Source organism: Peromyscus maniculatus, chromosome 2 (genome assembly GCF_049852395.1).
Source record: "Peromyscus maniculatus bairdii isolate BWxNUB_F1_BW_parent chromosome 2, HU_Pman_BW_mat_3.1, whole genome shotgun sequence".
Lineage (NCBI taxonomy): Eukaryota > Metazoa > Chordata > Mammalia > Rodentia > Cricetidae > Peromyscus > Peromyscus maniculatus.
In genome coordinates this window covers 4,075,664-4,098,606 of record NC_134853.1, presented here as the reverse complement: position 1 = coordinate 4,098,606, position 22,943 = coordinate 4,075,664, and the positions used below count along the sequence as shown (strand labels likewise).

Sequence of the window (22,943 nt, the reverse complement as noted above, 5' to 3'; positions counted from 1 at the left end):
CGGGATTAGAGTGGCCCCTCAGAGGCTACCAGAGTGAGTAGGAATTTGAACGCCCTGACCAGCTTGCATGTCCCCTGCCGTCTCCAGAGCCTCTGGTTGCTGTGGTAATTCTCTGTCCTTGCCTTTGGTCTCCACTCTTTATCGTCATCACAGCCCGCTGCAACCCTGCCCTGTGGTTGCGAGTCTCCATTTTACTGCCCTACACTTTGCCATTTGCTTTTTTATTCTCCAGTTAAATCCCTTCTTTCTTCTTTGATATCTTTTCTGTTGTTCTCTTATATTGCTTAATTATTTTACTCTGCTATGTTTTGCTTACAGCTTTGCCTACCTCTAGTTTGGGAGAAATCAGCTGATCACATTTGCATACTCTAGCAGTTTTTTCTTTGGTTGATATGAGAACTTTGTAGCTTTTCTGTACTTTAGGTTCTGGGTTCAGTCTAACCATTGGGCTAAGTGGTATGCACTTCTTAATGTTCCCCCATGACTTTTTTGCCAAGTTTTTTTTTTTTTTTTAATTACTTCTTTACCCAAAAATAACAGTACAGAAAATCTTAAGCCAATCCTTAGCAGGAGCTGAGATTTTACATTTGCCAACCTGTTTTGTTTCTTATTGTTATATTGAAGATTAAAATTAGTTGTATGTGAGACATTCAGATTGTGTTAGTAAAGAAAAACAAGGATACACTGAAAATGTTTGCCGCATTTAATTCATGTCAATATGATGCTGTGTGGAGAATGCTTAGGGAGACTTTGGAGTCAGCCTGCTGTAGTTTTTGAGTCTTGGCTCTGGCACTTAACTGGTTCTGGGACTCTGAAGAAGTTGTAACTATCTTTGCACGAGTTCTCTGTTTACAGGTGTTGGGTTATAATAGCCCATATTTTGATTATGGAATGACTATGAATATATATATAAGATACAAGGATAGTACCACCTGGTGATTGATAACTCCTACTCCTATTACAGTATTTTTAAGATTATATTTGAGCTGTCCCTGCCTTTGAGGTTTCCCCTTTAACTTGTACATCTAGTTGTGCAGATTTAAGTTGAGGACTATCATAATACCTGTGAAGATCTAGTCTCCTCCTCATACTGCAGCTCCTGGTAAAGAGAACAGGTTGTCCAAGTGTGTCCTGAGTCTCTGCGACAGTGACACAGAAGCACGTGGGAAGGAAGGAAGGAAGGAAGGAAGGAAGGAAGGAAGGAAGGAAGGAAGGAAGCTGCACAAACTCTTGACTAGCAGCAGGAAACTGGTTCAGTCAGTTCTTGGGGAAAGTGAGAGCATTTGTAATTGTTTTGTCATTTTTAAGTTCTAAATGAATTTCCTGTTGAAACGAGCATTGTTTATAAAAATTAAACGCAGCTGTATCTTAAGAACTTGCTTAGGGTTTGAGATGTGTATAAAAGAGTGGTAGAGCACTTGCTTAAGGCTAGTAGATTACCGGTAAAAATTGAAAATCCCGTCCTCTTCCTGGTCAACCAGTTCATTGCTTTCACAGATTAAACTCCATAAGATACTTGCCTCATTTGCAAATATGTAACTGGAGTTACGTTGTACACTCTGAGTACAGAATATAAGTGGGAAGAAGAAAACAGTTCAGATAACTCTTGTTAGTAAGCTGTATGATGAATAAATATTCACTTGGCCATTTGGCCCTCTTAAAACACCTAAGAACTGTTAATAGTACAGGCCATTACTTTTGAGTTGGTGTAACAGAAGTAAAACGTCTTAAGTTTTTAAATTATGTTATTTTTCCCCAGAATATTCACAGGATCTACAAGGCTAGATGGAAATGCTATTGGTGAGTATAAATATTTATTCTACTCATAAGCTGTCCTTTTGGCTAAAAAGCTTTAAAGTTAAGATGAAAATGTAAATGTATTTATTTTTTAGTTGATTTTGTCCGTTGGCTCTGTGCTGTGTCTATGGATGAATTGCTTTCTACTACACACCCCAGGATGTTTAGTCTACAAAAAATAGTAGAAATATCATACTATAACATGGGAAGAATACGACTGCAGTGGTCTCGGATTTGGGAAGTGATTGGAGATCATTTTAATAAGGTATTTGAGTGGTTATAGTATTTGTTTACATTTGCAATATTTTTCTTTGTTTAAATTTCCCTAATCATAATCTCATTGAATTTTTTTCCCTTCTAAGCAATTGTTTGTTACAGTTTTATAATTAAATTTAGAAAATCTTTCCAGAATCATGCTACAAACTTTTATTACTGGCACTTTGGGTAGGTTGAGGCAGAATGTCTGTGAGTTCAAGGCTAGCTTGGACTACATGTGTGGCAAGATCCTGTCGCATAAAGGAAAAAGAAGGGCTCTTACAGAGGACCCAAGTCCAGTTCCCAGTGTCCACATCTAGCAGCTCACAACCACCTAGAGTTAAAACTCAAGTTTCAGAGGATCTGATGCCCCCTTCTGCTCTTGGACACATACACACATGTACAAATATACACACACAGAGACAACACAAATGCACATTCATATGTAGTTTTTTTTTTAAGGAAACACAAAACTTTTTGAGTTGCATTCTTTTTAGAAACGATTGCTGAAAATCTTGACAGTTTCATTAAAAATTTCTATTTGCCATTTTTCGCATCCTGGTGCCTTTGTGAAGAACCTAGGATTCATCTTCTTACGCTGATTGTTTTGTGCCTTTTTTCTAAGGCAATAATGAGAAATGACAGTTTCACCTCTAACATCTGCATCTTGGTCCTGTTGCTGCCCTCACAGGTCGGTTGCAATCCTAATGAAGACGTAGCCATATTTGCAGTGGACTCCCTGAGGCAGTTGTCAATGAAGTTTTTAGAGAAAGGGGAACTTGCCAATTTCAGATTCCAAAAGGATTTCTTAAGGCCTTTTGAACATATAATGAAACGAAACAGGTAATATAGTTTTTTTAGTTGAATAATATCAGTAATATCTTATTATGTCCTAGGCCAAGAAAAAGAAATGGGTTGAATTTTATGTGGATACATATTTAAGCAATTACATTACTATTTTAGGTCTCCAACAATTCGAGATATGGTTGTACGGTGTATAGCACAGATGGTCAATTCTCAGGCTGCAAATATTCGCTCAGGATGGAAGAATATTTTCTCAGTATTCCATCTAGCTGCATCAGACCAAGATGAAAGCATAGTGGAACTTGCATTTCAGACAACAGGGCACATTGTCAGTAAGTATATTCCTTAACTGTGTTGAGTGCAGAGAGAAAAGCTGAATGTGTTCAGTTGATTTGTAGTGCTGGGGGTTGAACTCAAAGCCTGGGGCTTGCTAGGCCAAATACACTAACAGTGAGCTTATCTCCAGCAGCTGGGGTGTGGGGCAAAGGATTTGGTTGATTTTTTTTTTTTTTTTAAGATTTATTTATCATGTATACAGTGCTCTACCTGCATGTATATCTGCAGGCCAGAAGAGGGCACCAGATCCCATTACAGATGCTTGTGAGCCACCCTGTGGTTGCTGGGAATTAAACTCAGGACCTTTGGAAGAGCAGCCAGTCCTCTTAATCTCTAAGCCATCTCTCCAGCCCCAAATCTTTTTTTTTTTTCTCCGACACAGGGTTTCTCTGTATAGCCATGGCTGGACTGGAACTCACTCTATAGACCAGGCTGGCCTTGAACTCACAGAGAACCACCTGCCTCTGCCTCCCGAGTGCTGGGATTAAAGGTGTACGCCACCACCGCCATGGTTGTATTTTTTAGTGTTGACCACTGTACCATCTCTTTGCCTGTGAGGGAGATTGAAGTCTTCAGGATGGAAGTTAATCTAGTGTAATGACTAATGTTTGCTGTACAAGCATGGTGACTGGAGTTTGGGTCTCTATCACAGCCGGGCACATCTGTAAACCCAGGTTGCGTTTATGTGGGGTGGGACTATCTTGGTTATCATTTAGTGAGTGCTTACCTAACTATTGAGCATTTTACTTAAGTATTTCAAGTAATAAAATGTCTATGTAGGCATTGTTAAACAGAGGCATCCAGAGGGTAGTTCATTCTATCCTATCTATCTATCCAACCAAAGTTAAAGTACACCTGTGACTTTATTATGTGGTGTTTATGTTGTGAACCAAATAGACACATCTCACTTGCCTCACTACTCAGGACAGGCTAGTCGTCAAGACAACTCAGACCCATTTTTCTTAGATGTCAAAATCCTTGACAACCTGTCAGAAGTATGTACTACATTAGAGGTTAATATATTTTGGATACAATTAAAATAATTTAAATGTGTAGTTATTTCTGTTTATTTTTCTCTGTTTTAGCTCTTGTATTTGAAAAGCACTTTCCAGCGACTATTGATTCTTTCCAGGATGCAGTGAAATGTTTATCTGAATTCGCATGTAATGCAGCTTTCCCAGACACAAGTATGGAAGCAATTCGACTTATTCGCCATTGTGCAAAATACGTGTCTGATAGACCTCAGGTATAGCATCATTTAGTAAACAAAATCTTGCTGAGTATTGAGTATAATCTGAATCTATATTTGTTTGGAAACTTTGGGGTATAGGAATCATTTATTTTGAGCCCAAAATTAGTCTGAACTTGATTCTGAGTTAAGATGGCCAGTGACTATACTAGCCATTACTATAGCTGTCAGATGTTCCAAGTAAATATATTTATTCATTTAATTTTTGTAACACCAAGTGGGGCAGTAGTGTTACAACTTTATATAGATAAGGAGAGCGCTACGAGAAGTCTGAGTTGTGTCCATAGCGGCTTTGAGTCCGGCCTGTCTCTGAGCATCCGCCCTGTCACCTGTCTGCCTGGGCTTTGCAGCACTGAAGTTCATTGGCCACGGAAGAGTGTGTAGTTCAGCACTGGAGTAAAAGGCTGAATTGACAACCTTGCTGGTCTTCCCTGGCATATCTGAAGCTATCGTGTGCATACGTGGGGAGGAACGTATGTGCACATGTCTATAAGTAGGTTTCTGTGGAGGCTGGAAGCATCTGATGCCCCTAGAGCTGGAGGTGACAGGCTGTTGTGGACCACCTCACAGGGGTGCTGGGAACCAACTCAGTTTCCTTGCGAGAGTAGGATGTGCTCTTGACTGCTCAGCCATCTCTAGCCCTGTAAAGCCAACTTCTTTAAAAAAGTCCAGTCGAAGGCTCTTCACAGACATTTGTAAGTCATAAGCTTTTTGTAAATTATTATGTATTAAACGTCTCACTTTTGATTGGTAAAGCACTGGTGTTCTTCCTGAGAAATTTTTTTTCCACCCCCCTTTTCCTGAGAAATATTAAACTGACTGTGTAAGAGTATTTTTCTTGGCCTTATGATCCCACCTTTCCTCTTGAAGGCGTTCAAGGAGTACACAAGTGACGACATGAATGTGGCGCCTGAAGACAGGGTGTGGGTGAGAGGATGGTTCCCGATTCTCTTTGAGTTGTCATGTATCATCAATAGATGCAAACTAGATGTAAGAACCAGGTAACAGTCCAGATTTGAAATTTAAGTTTGGAAGGATTTGTTTTTATTCTAATTCACTTTTATTATGGATACACACAAGTTTATAGTTACCACAAAAATGTTTTGTCTTGTTTTGTTTTACCAAATATATGAAGAATTAGGGAGGGAGGGAGAGAGGGGGGAGAGAGAGAGAGAGGGAGGGAGGGAGGGAGGGAGAGAGAGGATGGAGCAAGCAACAGCCAGGTGGTGGTGGTGCACACCTTTAATCCCAGCACTCAGGAGGCAGAGGCAGGCAGATGTCTGTGAGTTCAAGGACAGTCTGGTCTACAGAGCAAGTTCCAGGACAGCCAGAGATACGTAGAGAAACCCTGTCTTGAAAAAACAAAAAAAGGAGGATATATATATATATATATATATATATATATATATATATATATATATCCAAGAGATAGGCACATTTTAGACTACATTATTATGATTACTAGATATATTAGTGTAAAATGAAATATATTACTTAAATCCTTCTTTTAGTCTGTTTTTAACTTGTGTTTAATGCTGTAAATATTTTTTTTCACTTGTTTCAATTCAGAAACTGCAATTAATGACAAAATTTCTTCCTGGTAAATGGTAGAAGCATTTTTAAAAATTAATTAGCTTTTTTTGTTGTTTGTTTTTAAGACAAAGTGTCATGTAGCTCAGGCTGGTCACTCCCTCCAAGTGCTTACGCTTATAGAAGCCGCACTGGCTAAAAGAATTTGTAATGGATAGTCTTGAATTTTAACAAGTTGCTAAAGAAGTCCTCCGCCAAACAGTCTATCATGGGAAAGTGTAAAGTAAAATGTTTGATAATGTTATTGATAATACTGAGTTTTATGAGAAATCTCTATGGTCTGAGTCCTACTTTTTAGATTATAATCTTATTTCATCAGAATTTCTGTTCTAACAAATACAGCTATAAAAGTGAAACGTTCTTCAGGCTCTAATTCCCAGTTTAATTTAGGTGGGTATAGTTTTAACATAGGGGAAGAAGAGAGTCACTTCGGTCTCTACCCTTGTTCATAGTGTGCATTGGGTGCTGCAGGCTGCTGTGAATTGCTGAGGGACTGAACATTAGCAGGCTTATCTTACAGATCCACATAGCATGTGTTTTGAGAACCTACTACATGTGCTAGGCCTGAAGAACACAGCAGCATATGACCTAGGCTCTGTACCAGTCCTTAGGAAATTTTCAGAGACATTTTTGTTTTAACTGACGATTTTAACACTTCTAGAAATAAAATTACCAGACAGAAGTTACATATAGGGAAAAGATAAATAATCCACTAAAGTAGTATTTCAAGAAAGATAATAAATCAAAAAGGCAGTTTTTGAATATCAGTTTCAGTGCTTAAAAGCTTGTCATTGTGATCTTTGGGTGGTTTATTTGTTCATCACATATTGACTTGCCTGAGTTCTTAGCACTGCCTAGAATATAGCAAGAACCAAGAGATGTGCAGGCCACTTCCCTCATGGAGACTAGGCCTCAGTGGATTGGTTAGTCGAGCTTTTGTATGGATACATCATGTGAACAGAGTTGTAAGTGGTAGCTGAAAATCCCCATAATCCTTTGAAAAGGGTTTTTCTACCATCATTTTTTTTCTTCTTAGACTGCTGTGAGTCCTTTCTTCCTTTCCAGATTTCTGCAAAATCTGTCTTAGTCAGTGTTCTACTGAGCATCCTGACCATGGCAACTCTTATGAGGAAAGCATGTAACTGGGTCTGGCTTAGTGCTCAGAGGTCTAGTCCACTATCTGTCGGCATGGCAGGAAGCATGGCAGTGTGCAGGCAGACGTGGTGCTGGAGAGACAGCTGAGAACTTTTCATCCAGATCAGCAGACAGCAGGAAGAGAGAGACACTGGGCTTTGTTTGAGTATTTGAAACCCCAAAAGCCCATCTCTCGTGACACGCTTCTTCCAGTAAGGGACACCTCTCCTAATCCCCATCAAGTAGCTCCTCTCCCTAATGACCAAGCATTCAAATCTGTGAGCCTATGGGGGCCACTCCTGTTCAAACCACCGCAGATCCATGTACAGGTTTTAACAGCTGCACTGGTATGAGTGGGGAACAGAAAAATAAACCAACTTAAGGGCAGAGCCTTTGGAGCTCTTTTCTAGATGATGTGTGTGCTAAAGGAACCTGTTATTTTACAACTTCAGTTACTTTATATTCAATGTACATTAACAACCAGTATTAACTTTCCTTTTTTAGTAGCTTTGTAAACCTTTAAAACTTCCTAGAAAGTTTTGCTTCTTTGCATTACAGCCTTCCTAATTGTGTTCTGTTACTTAGGGGCTTAACAGTTATGTTTGAAATCATGAAGACGTACGGCCACACTTACGAGAAGCACTGGTGGCAGGACTTATTCAGGATTGTGTTCAGGATCTTTGACAATATGAAATTGCCAGAGCAGCAGACAGAGGTAAGGGAAGAACAGCTTTTTAGCATAAAGTTGTACCATTCTTAGGTTTTCACTCAGTACATTTTAGTGTTTGAAACTAAACACACTGAACATAAAAGAATTCCTAGAATGTTTCTTCAGTACATGAGAAATAAGATTGTTTTCTTTCGTTAGCAAGGACACTGTTTGGGAATAGGATTGAAGTCATGATTTAACTTGTATTTTCATTGCTTGTATTAAACTATCAGCTTCTTTTCCATATTTTGTTATAGTCATAACTAAGAAACACCAGTAACTTTCATTAATATTGGATGCTGAATTCTTGTTCAGTAAAGAATACAGAGTGAAGTTAGCTCGATTTATTTTATTGTAAACCACTTACAGAGTGTGTGTTTCAGGCTCTGTGGCTAGAGAGGCTCATTTCCCCTCTCTGTCCCGTATAGCAATATTAATTGGAGACTTTTGTAATCATCTTTAAAGTAATTTAGGAGAGGAGATTTGAGACAGGGATTGTGGTTGATGGACAGCATGACCTTCGCTTTATGATCCCCTTTCCCCCCAGAAAGCCGAATGGATGACAACAACTTGCAACCATGCCCTCTATGCGATATGTGATGTATTCACCCAGTATTTAGAAGTTCTTAGTGATGTGCTTTTGGATGATATTTTTGCCCAGCTATACTGGTGTGTGCAACAAGGTAGGTCTGTACCAGCTATGTTAGCACCAAGTGTGACATGTGACACTGGAGATATGTAAATGTATTGCTCTTTTCTTTTCTAGACAATGAGCAGTTAGCACGCTCTGGTACAAACTGCTTAGAAAATGTGGTTATTCTGAATGGTGAAAAGTTTACTCTAGAAATCTGGGATAAAACCTGTAACTGCACCCTGGATATCTTCAAAACCACAATTCCTCATGCGTAAGATTTTATACAGGTCTACTTTATATTTGTATATTGACTGGGTTTAAAAGTGAGCAATGAGTCAACTGTAAAAACTGCATGGAGTAAGTCATTTGTGAAACAAAATCTTCAGTGGGCTTTTCCAGAGTTTGGGTCATAATACGATGACAACCGACCGGTATTACAAGATTTTACTTGAATGTATCATACCAGGTGATAGTTTGATTTCAAGGAAGAGAGCCTTCCTTAACATATATTTCAGTTACAATAGATTGATTAATCTAAAGAAAACCTGTTTGTCAATACTCCACTGTACACTAAATTGTCATCTTTCTGTAAGGAGTGAGTTTTGAGTAGTTTTTTTTTTTTTTTTTTTTTTTTTTTTTTTTTTTTTTGGTTTTTCGAGACAGGGTTTCTCTGTGTAGCTTTACGCCTTTCCTGGAGCTCACTTGGTAGCCCAGGCTGGCCTTGAACTCACAGAGATCCGCCTGGCTCTGCCTCCCGAGTGCTGGGATTAAAGGCGTGCGCCACCATCGCCCGGCAAGTAGTTTTTAATTAGTAAAGAAACCAAGATACATTAACACCTGTAGTATTCATAGGATAGATTAGAACTCATGCCCGGCACAGCCCAGGGCTCGCTCTGATTGTATCTAGCTTTACTCACTGCCTGAAAAGTTGGAGTATGCAGATCAACTCTTCCTGGGAACATAAAGTACACCCAGTGCTGATAGAAAGCCATATGAAAATGATCAGCTGTTCCACATTTTTAACTTTATATCCTGTTTTGTAACATGAATTAAATCTGGTTTATGGTCTTGAAATACTCTTATAATAGTAAAAACATAAATAGGAAGTAAAACACAAATACACTAGAAAAATGGTCTGTATTGAAAGATGCACAGTGATTTCTCTGACCCACTTCCAGTTACATTTTCACACTTAGCTGGAGCAGGGTGAGCAGCTGACGACTGAGACATGTCTGTCGGTGTCCGTGTGCCTGTGTCAGAGATAGTACGAAGCCTTACCTGCAGCATTCCCACCCCCTCCACCTGCCATGAGCTGTTTATATACATCTGCTGCTGCGCATGATTTTTAATTGGACCTGCATGTGTTTTAGTTTGTTAAGTACACACTCATGGCCGTGTGTGTGTGTGTGTGTGTGTGTGTGTGTGTGTGTGTGTGTGTATCTTAATGGAAAGGATCTATTGCCAACTTCTCTTTATTAAAGTGAAATCATTTGTTGGCCTCTGTCTGGATTCTAGAGCTTATGCTTTTCAGAAAAGAGAATTTGATCTTTAATCATATTTCTTCTGCAAGCTCCTAATTCAGAGGTGGCAAGTTAACTTCTCTTTGGGACCTAATTGACTTTAATTTTCTATCTTTAAAAAAATAGAATCTAAAGAGTTTTATGAATTTTCATTTTTTGTAAGTTATAATTCTATGAGGTTTTTTGAAAAGTGTCAGACTTTTAAAACAAGCTTGCTTTGGGGTGCTATTTAAAACATTAAGTAAGTTTAAAATCCATGGTACTTCAGGAAGTGTATTTTACTATAAAACTATTATCTTTATTATATTGAGTGCTGCTGAACTATTTTCCAGAAGTATATCTTTTAAAATTTTTACTAAATGGATTTCAGAAAATTGCATTCGTCAGTAGTCAGATTAATTTTTTTTCCACTTTTTTAATGCCCATTTTAATATGCTGCATGTGGCATAATGCTTTCCTGTGGCCCCAGTGACTGGTTTTTGTTTTGGTATCTTAAAGGCTCCTGACGTGGCGTCCTGCTTCTGGAGAGACTGCTCCCCCTTCTCCATCACCTGTGAGTGAAAAGCAATTGGTGAGTAAGTAAAGCCTGTGTGAAGTTGTCCATGGCAAGTCATCTCACTGTGGGCCACACTGCGTGTGTCACCGTCCCGGTTTGTTCCCCTTGCTATTACACAGCACCTAATCCTCGGGAGTCTAGAAGTAACTGCAGCTGCAAAGTGAGCAGTTGGTACCGTGAGGGAAGCCGCCCTCTGCTGCCACACTGGCACCTTGACTGTCACGTCCTTCCATGGCAGAAGGCAGAGGGGCGGCAAGAGCCTCTTAATGCTCTCCACCCTTCTATACTGAGGCACCACTCTGTCCAGAGGGCACTGCCCTCTTGTCAAATGACCTCTTACTATTGTGCATAGAGGATTAAGTTTGAGCATGAATTTTGTTTCCGAATTTCACACATACACTAATGATTGGCACATAAGATTAAAAGATGGTGTCTGTTTCTTGTGTTGAAATCCTCAAATTAAAATTCCTGATATAATAACAGTTTTATATTCTGTTAAGTACCACGAAGAAGATACTTAAAATTACTGTTTTATATACAAAATAGAATGATTTCAAGGATTATGAATGCAGATAGCAGATTATATAGAGATTTTCTACATTAATTTAGAGATATTATTAAATCTTGTTTTAACGGTTTACTTGGATATAATTTCACCATTCAGAAAATAATTGAGGAATTCCAATGTGCCCTTCCACCCATGTATTGGTTTCCTATACACAGTTGTTCAGGAAGCACTTGACCAGCGTTAACTGGATTATTATCCGTCTTTTGACTTAAATACCGAGGACATGGGTCCTGTGTGTTAGCCAGGCTCTGCTGTCAGCTCCCTTGTGCCCTGGGACTGCTGTCCTGCTCCCGCTCTGTCCCGCCCTCCTCCGCCATCTTCACACTCCCTTGCACACTCTCCCCACATGCTTTGTGTGCAAATATGATATCCTTTAACCAAGACAAGATTCACATCTTTCCTTGAAGATAACAAAACAATAACTCAGGTCACCACACGCAAAAGATCCTTGCTGGAACTATTTTTATCTGATATGTAGGCTTCATTCTGATTCTGCTTTTTCCATTTTACCATTAACAGCCAGAAGAAAAAAAAACTAGATCACACTGTTCACATTGGTTTTCTAGCCCTTGGAAACTTTAAAAAGATTTGTTTATGTGTATGTGTTATATGTATTTGCCTACAGGAGTTTTTTTGTGCTCCACAAGTGTGCAGGAGCCCATGGGGGCCAGAAGTGTTGCCAGGTTCCCTAGAACTTGAGTTACACATGGTTGTGAGCCACTATATGGGTTCTGGGAATCAAACTCAGGTCCTCTGCAAGAACAGTCAGCAGCCCCTAGCCCTTGAATTTTAAACCTAGGAGACCATAATAGCAAGATAGTACCTACTGACCTGTTTGCTTCCCACAGCTTTTAAATTTCTCAACTAATTGTTAATAGTTAAAACATAGATTACATACTAAAGTAGTATTCTCTTTCTTAAGAACTGTGGTATCTGCCAGACTCATAATTGCTCCATACTTGATCTGCTGGTGTGATCCATTAGACGCCCCACACCACTTGTAGGACATCCTGTGCATGCCAAGATTCAGCTCTCTCTCTCTCTTCTGTGGATACTCCTCCACTACACAGGGGTGGGAGTCTGTGGGAGACCAGCTCCTACCTGCTCCCACCTATCGAAGGGTTCTTGGGTGGAGGAGAGAGGAATGAGGAAATACTAGATAGAAAGATAGAAGGAGATGGTAAGAAAGACAGAGACACAGGATAGCTTTGGGAGGGCCTTGGGTCAATACTCAGCCACCCAGTCCTTTATTGAAAAGGGCTTTTTATACCATGCCAAGGGGAGAGGCAAAAGACCTCCCCCTTACGAGACCAGACACACCACACAGCCAAGTGTAGACCCTTCCAAATACCTGGTAACCATGCCTGTGGTCAAATCATCTCCTTATGCAGCCCTGCTGGCTAAAGCAAGCTCAGATTCTCTGAGTAAGGTCTTACTAGATAGCCTCTGTGGTCTCCACAACAAGGTAGCATGAGCAATATGGGTTTGTTTTCTGTCCCAAGGAAATCCTGGATGTGCACCATCTAGTTCTGTCCTGTTCTGCATGTCACTTGCTCTCCACATAAACTGCGAGTTGTAGGGAAGATGACGTCAGATGCATCTCACCAGACACCTCAGGCGTGGGTACTAAAGATGAGTCCCACTCACATCTGGGCACTGCACCCTGGCTCACCTTCCGATCTTGCAGCTGCTATTGCTGCTGCTGCTGCTGCTGCTGCTGCTGCTGCTGCTGCTGCTGCTGCTGCTGCTGCTCTTCCTGCTCCCCATCAGCTCTGCCCTCAGCCGCTCTGTCTCGCCTCCTTAACGCCTTAGACCTTGCCAATGTTGTGGGAATTTTATTCCTAGCTGAAATCTTTCTTGCTGTGCACTTAAGATACATATTTTAAAAGTAACCCGTCACTATAAAAATAGATGTAATAAAAGTACTTATATGTATAAGAAAGAATTCAGCGCTTAAAATATACCCGTTTTTTTTTTTTGTTTTTTTTTTTTTTTTTTCTGGTTTTTCGAGACAGGGTTTCTCTGTGTAGCTTTGCGCCTTTTTCCTGGAGCTCACTTGGTAGCCCAGGCTGGCCTCGAACTCACAGAGATCCGCCTGGCTCTGCCTCCTGAGTGCTGGGATTAAAGGCGTGCGCCACCACCGCCCGGCTCAATATACCCGTTTTTATCCTACCTCACTACTTCAACCCTACCCAATTGGTAGGCATCCTTCCATTGTTTCCTATACATTTACAGATAGTTACTATTATATATACACTTAAAAGACTTTTACATGTAAATACTGTTTAGCATATCTAAACAATATTTTCACAGCTACAGAAAGAATTTCTCTTTACCTGACATTCAAAAATTTCTAAAATACAAATAATTTTACAACCCTGCTGTAGCACACTTTATTACTGTAAGTATTCCTATGTGTTTTTACTTTAAAATGTTTTTTGAAGTCATCATGGTCAAATAAATACTCTTCTAGACTAAAACAGTTTTTTACTTAAAGCTGCTTATGTGTTAAAAAACCTTCCTTAGATCACTAAAACCCATAACAATAATAATCCAGCTCTGTAATGTAGAATGCTTGATTGTTTAAAATGTTCTCGTAGGACTAGAGAGGCTCGGTGTCTGAGAGCAGGAACTCCTGCTGCGGAGACCTGAGTCCCCAGCACCCACAGGCGGCTCACAACCGCCTGTCACTCCAGTTCCGTTTCTGGTCTCTGTGGGCATCTGCACTCATGAACACATACACATAATTAAAAATAAATCTTTAAAAAATGTTTTCATACTTTATCCTCCTATAGTAAATTTACATATAGTTCCCTATTTTATTCAGAACTGGAAATGACAGATCATAAGCTGTGTTTTCATTTGACATGAAGCCAGTTAAAATCTAATTGCTTAGTACTGTTTCTGGGAACACAGGCCTCCACAACCCAGGCGAGGCCATACTTAGAGAAATAGGACAGTGCTTGTCCTAAAGCAATACACTATTGTCACCAAGTAAAACCAAGAGGAATGTCAGCTACCCTTAGCTGTCTGACCCCACACCAGAGCATTCCATTTCCTACCTCTAATTCTTCACCTGTAAGGAAACCTGTCCAGAGAAGAAGAGCCTTACTCGGGTCTGTTGGACTTGGGCCTGGCTTCTCTTGACCCCGAACTTCTATTTAGTCACCTTCGTACAGACCTTTCTGTCCTTGGTTCCTTGGGCAACAGAAGATACTTCACTAGCTACTCCCACAAAGGAAATTCTGATGAACCACATGAAATTTCCCTCCACTTTAACCCCTGTGAGTTGAGTTAGAGCTAGAGATTACATGTGGTTAGTGCTGACTAGTTTTACATGCAGTGTATCATCCAATTCTTATCATACCACATGGGTGGGGTGAACTCGAGCCTGAACTCACAAAGGATCAGTTTTTTTATTTTTGCTTTTTCTTTTGTTTTTTTTTTGGAGGTTTTGTTTTGTTTCATTTTGTTTTTGAGGCAGGATTTCTTTAGGCAGCTTTGGCTGTCCCGGAACTCACTCCGTAGACCAGGCTGGCTTTGAACTCACAGAGATGTGCCTGCCTCTGCTTCCAAGTGCTGGGATCAGAGGCATGTGCCACCACCATCTGGCCTGGGTTTAGGTTTTTCAAGATAAATTTCACTTTCTGCAGTCCAGGCTGGCCTCAAATTTGAGGCCTTCCCCCTGTATGAAGCCTCAGCCATTGTCTTAAAGATGTTCAACTTTTACCTATGTCTAGGTAATTCAAACTGCAGGATATTTTCATGGATAATTTTTAAAAACTAGTATGATAGAAAATATGTGCCTCCTTGTAATGTGCTTAACAATGAATTTATTTTTTTAGGATACGATATCGCAGAAATCTGTAGACATACACGATTCTGTTCAACCAAGGTCTTCTGATAACAGACAGCAGGCACCACTGGTTTCTGTTCCTACTATGAATGAAGAAGTTAGCAAAGTGAAATCGACAGCAAGTGAGTTATTTCTCTAAATAAAAACAAACTGTACTTTATGTAGGTAAGAGTCGTTTTTTGATACACTTTTTTGGGGAGAGGAGGGTTCAAGGCAGGGTATTTCTGTATAATAGCTCTGGCTGTCCTGGAACTCCCTCTGTAGACCAGGCTGACCTCGAACTCACAGAGATCCGCCTGCTTCTGCTTCTGCGTGCTGGGATTAAAGGTGTGTGATGCCACCATCCAGTTGTTACTCTTCTTAATAAGCATATGCCATAGTTGGTTTTGAAATAACTTTTTACTCTGTCCACCCATGTGGACATCTCTGACAGATGTTCTCTTTTAAGGACTTCATTAACATCTGCAGTGTCAGTTTCGATCACAGTGCCTTTGGCTGGTGTTTGCGTTGGGTGCACGGGTCTTCCTTCTCAATCCCTCTGCATTCCAGCCCCATTTTCTGTCTGTAAAGGTAGAAAGCTGCATGTCTTCCTCTGCCTGTCTGCCTGGGAACGTAGTCAAGGACCCTAACGCAGGAGCCCCCAGCTCAGATGATCAGGCTTTCTACACTGCTGCCTACCCAAGGTCTCCATGGACCACCTTCAGAATTTTCATCACCTTTGCCCAAAAATGGGACACTCGCTCATTTTTTGACACAGTTCAGTGTTGTTTGCTGAAAGCAAATAACATATAGGAAAGACTACTTCTCTTTAGAAAAGAATGTGGCTTTAAGCACTTTTTATAACACTTGAGTCTGTGACCAACAAGATGGCTTAGCAGGTAAAGGCACTGGCCACCAGGTCTGATGCCCTGCGTTGGTCCATGGGAACTCTGTGGTAGAAGGAAAGAACTATGTCCTCAAGGTTGCCCTCTGGTCTCCACCTGCCAACACACACATGTATGTGCATGCACAATAAACACAAAATAAGTAAATGTAATAAAAAATTGAATTGAGACTATATTCACAGAACAATGATTATTTGCAAATAAACAACTGAGTTGCATTTAGTACATTCCGAATGTTGTACAAATGCCACCTATGACTAAGCAAACATTTTCATCACCACCACAAGAAAACCCCGGTCACTGAATAGCCGCTCCTCACTCTCCCTTATCTGTTGTGTCTGGGTCTAGGCTCTTCTGTGGACTTTTTGTGTTCTTTCTCTTGTTTGGTTTTTGGGCAGGGTTTCTCTGTGTAGTTTTGGTGCTTGTCCTGGATCTCACTCTGTAGCCCAGGCTGGCCTCGAACTCACAGAGATCCTCCTGGCTCTGCCTCCCGAGTGAGTGCTGGGATAAAAGGTGTGCGCCACCACTGCCCAGCTTCTGTGAGTTTTACATGAATGGAATCATAGAATATGTGATCATGAGATTCATCGTAGTATGAATCAGTAACTTCTTTTTATACTGAGTTAGCAATCTTTCGTATGTGTGCACATATTTTGTTTCCCCGCTCAGCTGCTGATAGACGTGGAGTTTGTGCCACTTCAGTTGTGAATAGTGCTAACGGGGTATTTGTGCTCACGCAGTCTCAGCACCTGTTCTCGGGTCTTCTGTAAATGTACCTAGAAGTGGAATTGCTGGGCTGTATGCTAATTCTTTAACGTCTAAGGCACCGGGAAGCTGTTGATGGTAGTAATGCCATTTTACATTCCTACTAAGAGTCACCATGGAGCCTCATCTGCCAAACTCTGTTACTAAGGATACCTGGGTACCACTCAGAGCTCTCCCTCATCCTGATGAAACCATTTTCCTTAAATACCTGCCTGCTGCTAAACCCCTTCTGGGGTCCAGGTGCTACCAAGAGACTCTGGTCTGGGATGTTTGGGCTAATGAAATGAAGGGGTGAGAGTGCATGGTGACGGCTGTCGTAATAGGGACGATGAGAGAGACCGTGGGACTGGTGGGGTTCTTGTTTTTAACTTGTCTTCAACCATAACAGCCAAATACTACATAGAACAACATTTCTAGAAAAATATCTGGACAGGAAACTTTCAAATGTCTCAGTAAATACATTTAACTTGCAAAAATTGGTGTCAGAAAAAGAATTTTATAGTAGATGCTTTTTATATTAGAAAGAAACTAAGGAGTTGTCAATCAGCAACTGCTGGAACTATTGCCCAAGATGGATTAATAAGTGAGTCTCCTTGGGCATCTGTTGCCCATCAAAAGCGGACTGAGGTGTGGCCTTGCTGGCTGGCCCTTCCCTTCCCCGCCTGGCCCACACCAGTGCTGCCCAGTGCTCACAGCAGCTGGTGGCCGCATCCTCTCAGCTTCGGCTTCTGCAGCTGCCTAACTGCCCGTCGGTCGTTGAACAATGGAGCACACTCCTGTAATGCCACCCTGGCTGACCGGTAGACTGAGGAGTGAAGTTGTCTTAGCTGGAAGTGGAAGGCTGTGTGGGGGACACTTCTGAACCGGTTTAGTGGCAGTGTCCTCAACCTACATGGTTATGACTTCCTCACTGGGGGGTCAGCTGAGAATAAGCATTGGTTTAGTCTACAAACACACACGTGGACCAAGATGACCTGTCGGACAGCTAAACCACAGTGTCACACGGTTTGCGTAGAATCCTGGCTAGCCTGCTCTCTGTTTGGTGTTGATCTGGCTCCTGTTGTTTCCTTATATGGGTTTTCATATTATTTTCAAAGATTAAAATTGGGCATCAGTAAAGGCTGCTTACTTCAATAATAACCTGAATTGAAAGCAACCAATTAGAACACATACACTGTTCAAATCATGTAAGATAATTCCATTTATTTAAACAATTCCTTTCATAAATGTTTCACAGATACAAAGTTAATTTTAGCAAGTGGTACCTATAAACAAAGGCAGGATGTCTTCTTCAGTGTGAGATATGCAGATGACCTTCATGCATAGTAATGTTTCCTTAGCGTTATAATGTCATAGAAATTATAAAGGATTCAAAATAATGTTTTGTTTGCATGTGCGTTGGGGGGTTTCCTCACAGAATTCCCAGAACAAAAATTGTTTGCCGCCCTGTTGATTAAATGTGTTGTGCAGCTGGAACTCATCCAGACCATCGACAACATTGTGTTCTTCCCAGCCACAAGTAAGAAGGAGGACGCAGAGAACTTAGCTGCAGCCCAGGTGAGGCGCTGAGGGCAGCTTGCTGGAGAGGAGGGAGGCGGCTTCCGGTCTGGGGGTAGACGGATAGTCAGGCTAGAGATGTCATTTGGGGGACCTTCTCATGTGGCTGCCCTTCCGAACCCTGAGCCTAGAGGATGTCATGGGTATAAGAATGGCCATGGTCGAGCTGGAGCGATGGCTCAGAGGGTAAGAGCACTGGCTGTTCTTCCAGAGGTCCTGAGTTCAATTCCCAGCAACCACATGGTGGCTCACAACCATCTGTAATGAGATCTGGTGCCCTCTTCTGGCCTGAAGGGATATGTGCAGACAGAACACGGTATACATAATAAAGAAGTCTTTAAAAAAAAAAAAAAAAAAAAATTTAAAAACGAGACAGTCAGTTGGCTTGATCTGTTTGGGAGGCAGCTGTGCATTGGTGCCAGGTCCTGGGCTCGTTGCATGAGTTGGCTGTTTGAATCCTGGGACTTATGCAGGGACACTTGGCTCGGTCTGGGAGGGGGGAATGGACCTGCCTGGACTGAGTCTACCAGGTCAACCCCGGTCCTCGGGGGAGACCTTGATCTGGAGGAGGTGGGAATGGGGGGTGGGCTGGGGGGAGGGGTGGGCGAGAGGGGGAGAACAGGGGATTCTGTGGCTATTATGTTGAACTGAATGGTGTTGTAAAATAATAATAATAATAAAAAAAAATAATAAAAATAAAAAAAAAAATAAAAAAAAATAAAAAAAAAAAAAGAATGGCCATGGTCACAATTCCTGGTGACAAGGTGATTGGTAGGGACTCCACAGAAACCACTGAGGTCCGAAGAGAAGCAAGGTCAGGTCAGAGAGGAAGTCAGATAAAGCAAATGTTTAAGCAGGATTGACCCGTGGATGGTTATAGGACTTGAGAAGCTCGATGTTGACGTCAGTCTAACCTGAGGACAGAAGCCTGTTGTAGGTATAAGAAGAGGAGTGGAGACTGTGTGTGGTTAACTCTGTGCAGGAGTTTGCTGTGGAGGTCTGAAGGAGGGAGCGATAGGAGGTACATACACACATATATAATGATGGCAGGAGGTATATATATATAGTGATGGCACGAGGGGTCATGGGAAGGTCCGCTTTGTTCTTTCCCAGCTTGGTGATGTGTCAGTGCTTATCGATAAGAGCTTCCCACCAGAGATAGAAGCCAGGGTAGAAGGGGGTACTATACAGTGTTTGTGAGTGACTGGAATCCACAGAGTCTCTCTGGAGTTACACTAGTCCACTTGTGCTAGAGGGGTGGGCAAAGGATGCATGGTCCAGAAAGGTTTGTGCACGTGGTCGGGGAGGAGTTGTTGAGAAGAAAAACCCCACACCATGTGAGGCTGGGAAGAATGCTTTTTAAACACAGGCTATGTGAGCACTTGAGCTGGCCATTGAGAAACGTGGAGAAATGCTGGAGGGTCTGAGCCTGTTGCCCTCAGTCCTGCCGCCTTTACGGATGCAATCACAGAGGAGGAAGTTTGCCCTCCCATTCTAGAAAAAGAACAGGGATCCTGCAGGAGTAGGTAAAACGTTACTCAGAGATGCAAAGCTGCTTGAGAGGACAAAGGGCTTGTGAGCTATAGAGGTGTCCAAAGACCTCAGGCCTGGGGCGGCCCGAGCCTGGTGTCGGGTTCCGGGACGGTTCTGTGACGTTGGGGCAGGGTTTGCTTGATAGGAAGCGGGGCTGGAGACGGCTCAAGGCCATGAGCATGCGCAGCCCTTGACAGATTCCAGATCTCCCTCGGGGAGCTCACAGCTTCCTGGACCCCTGGGTCCGGGGACCCGGTACTCTGCTCTGGCCCGTGTGGACACCCGCATGCACACGGTGCACATACAGATGAGCAGGCACACACATATATCCATATATCCATAAAGAGAAGAGGGTTGGGAGCGTTGAGTTTGAGTTTACTAAACACTGGCTGACGTGTGTCTTGTGGCATTTTGTTTTCTAAAGAGAGATGCGGTAGACTTTGATGTTCGAGTTGATACTCAAGACCAAGGAATGTACCGCTTTTTAACATCACAACAGCTTTTTAAGCTACTGGACTGCTTATTAGAGTCACATAGATTTGCAAAAGCATTTAACTCCAACAATGAACAGAGGACTGCTCTGTGGAAAGCAGGTAAGCTATCCATGTCTCAGTGTCACTGAAAACACTGGCATGTGGTTATGGGAACTTCCTGAGTGATAACAAGGAGATCTGTCTCCTTGTTATCTCCTGTCAACTAGAAGCCAAGTGACCAGCTGACTGCATTCACCCCACCCAGTCCCCCCTGGGAACCACCTGACCTGTGTTTTCCTCGGATTGTGCTGACTACCTTTGTGTTGCTAGTTGGCATAATACAAACTCCTTTGAGAGAGACAGTTAAGTCCAGTTCCACATGGATTCTGCCATACTATTAGAATGACTTGTCTCCCTAGGAGTAGCCATCGCTCAGAACCAAAAGGAATGATTGTGGGTGAGGAAACCACATTTTTTTAGGAAATTTAGCAGGTTTGAATAAGAAAAAAAAAAGCTTTGTATAAATTACACTGGCATTTCTATATTTAAGAAATAGTTGTCATTACCTCTTCACAGGAGAGGGTCCTCAGAACATAGCCAGGAAAATAGAGGAGGAGGCTGTGGTCTAGTTGGCATCAACTTCTGCACCCAACAGAATGTTGGCTGCTGTGTAGCCCATGACAGTTTTCAGCTGAGATGGCTTTGTTTGTCCTCTTCCTTTACAACCCCGCACAGAGAGCAGAACCCTGCTGTCCCCCCCCCAGCCGCTGACATCTGACGAGGACAGTCCTGCTGCTCTGCCCTTCCATGTGTCTGGCTTACAGCAGGGTGGAGCCCTGCCAGAGCTCTGCACCTGCTCTTGTGCCTGCAGGGCTCCAGGTGTAACTCTTCAGGGTGTTCGCCTCCCCAGCTGTTTTATATCTAAGGTCTGGAGCAGTGTTCTCAACCTTCCTAAGGCTGTGGCCCTTTAATACAGTTCCTCATGTTGTGGGGACCCCCATCATACAATTATTTTGTTGCTACTTCACAACTGTAATTTTGCTACTGTTAAGAATTATAATGTAGTATGCGACCCCAGAGAGGTGACAACCCACAGGTTGAGAACCGCTGATCTAGAGAGGGCCTGCTTTGCAGGCAGCCAGTGCTACACAGGCAGACTCTGCCTCCCCACAGGCTGTGCGACCTTTCTGTAAGGGGCCTTCCCAGGCTAACTCCAGAAACGTCTCCTTCTGCAGGCTTCAAAGGCAAGTCCAAGCCCAATCTTCTAAAACAGGAGACAAGCAGCCTGGCCTGCGGGCTGCGCATTCTCTTCCGGATGTACATGGACGAGAGCAGAGTCAGTGCCTGGGAAGAAGTCCAGCAGAGGCTGCTAAAGTAAGGCTCTTGGATGGTAGCTGTGTGGGCATGAAAGGGGCAGGGGCAGCAGCAAGCAGCTAGCTGAACCTTAGAATCTGGAAGCCCCATTTCCAGGTCAATGTCAAAATTAAGTCACCTTCCCCTGCATCCTGGGCATCTCGCCTGCGTCCCAGGCTGCCTGTGAACACCTGTGTTTGCTTCCTGGGTGTCTGGACCGCAGCAGCAGCGCCTGGGCCTGACTGAGGTAAAGGCTGTTCTGTGTCCACCGAGCAGCACCTGAGCAGTCATGTCTAACATACAGGACAAAGGGGAAATCTCGATCGTTGGGAACCTTGGTCCTCCCAGAGCCATGAGAAAGGTCTCTCTTATAGAGCAGTCATGGAAATGAAAGGTTGCCTTATCTGCCTGCCTTTGTTTATTACACTATTTCAGGTTGTTATTGTTTCTAGGTTTTTCCAGACAGTTTCTCTGAGTAGTCCTGGCTGTCCTGGAACTCGCTCTGTAGCCCAGGCTGGCCTCGAACTCACAGAGATCTGCCTGCCTCTGCTTCCCAAGTGCTGGGATTAAAGGCGTGCACCACCACCCTGCTGGCGTTTTTTGATTAGTTGAATTTGTTTCATTCTGTTTTACTATTGATGTTTTACTTATTTAAATAAGTAAATTTAGCTTGTGCTCAGACTGAACGGTTATTTAGGAAAAAGAGTGCTCGGGCATTGCTCTTTCCTGTCCTGAGAGCAGTGGTTCAGTGTGTCTCAGAAATCACAAAACTAATTAGGTGCAGACGAGTCTGAGCCTCATAATCAGTGAAGGGCAAAGCCACCAATGAGGACCCAGGTCTCAACATCAGGCCTGCACACCTGCTCTCGATCACACAGGGACTCTAAGTGAAAGAGACAATGTGTGTTTCCTGAACAGTCCCCTGAGTAGATTCCTTGAGTGTTTTCTTGCTCCCTGATTTGAAAACCATGTGTTAATAAATGGGACCCGGCCAGTTCAGCAGTAGCCCCTCCGCTGCCCTCTTGTCCCGCGTCCGTGAGGGCAGGATCTAAAGACAGCCTTCTCTTTGGCAGTGTCTGCAGTGAAGCACTGACGTACTTCCTCACTCTAACATCCGAAAGTCACCGCGAAGCCTGGACTAATCTCCTCCTGTTGTTCCTAACTAAAGTTCTAAAGATCAGTGATAACAGGGTAAGTGTGAGGCTGCTCCATCCCCGTCCCTTACAGTAGAGGTGGCCACTCAGAGCCTCGGCTGTATACTACACTACACCTAGGCTATGCAAACTCACTTAGCTTTGTTTTTCTAACCAGCAGTTCAGTTAGAATTAGAACCCCTCAGACCGTAATTGACAAGCTCCTCAACATTGTGG

General features: G+C 42.5%; 1 protein-coding gene across 3 annotated transcripts in view; it reads left to right on the top strand.

Moving 5' to 3' along the window:
• The window catches only part of Arfgef1 (ARF guanine nucleotide exchange factor 1), a 105,649-nt gene that overhangs the window by 80,097 nt on the left and 2,609 nt on the right, over window positions 1–22,943 (top strand). For all 3 annotated transcript variants that reach the window (XM_006974687.3, XM_076563685.1, XM_076563684.1), the window contains exons 24-38: window positions 1,760–1,800; window positions 1,893–2,062; window positions 2,744–2,895; window positions 3,016–3,188; window positions 4,278–4,438; window positions 5,312–5,442; window positions 7,751–7,880; window positions 8,422–8,557; window positions 8,641–8,779; window positions 10,527–10,599; window positions 14,998–15,130; window positions 18,075–18,214; window positions 20,172–20,340; window positions 21,456–21,594; window positions 22,647–22,764. In XM_006974687.3, coding sequence (XP_006974749.1) covers window positions 1,760–1,800; window positions 1,893–2,062; window positions 2,744–2,895; window positions 3,016–3,188; window positions 4,278–4,438; window positions 5,312–5,442; window positions 7,751–7,880; window positions 8,422–8,557; window positions 8,641–8,779; window positions 10,527–10,599; window positions 14,998–15,130; window positions 18,075–18,214; window positions 20,172–20,340; window positions 21,456–21,594; window positions 22,647–22,764 — 2,005 coding nt within the window. The remainder of the gene's footprint in view (window positions 1–1,759; window positions 1,801–1,892; window positions 2,063–2,743; window positions 2,896–3,015; window positions 3,189–4,277; window positions 4,439–5,311; window positions 5,443–7,750; window positions 7,881–8,421; window positions 8,558–8,640; window positions 8,780–10,526; window positions 10,600–14,997; window positions 15,131–18,074; window positions 18,215–20,171; window positions 20,341–21,455; window positions 21,595–22,646; window positions 22,765–22,943) is intronic.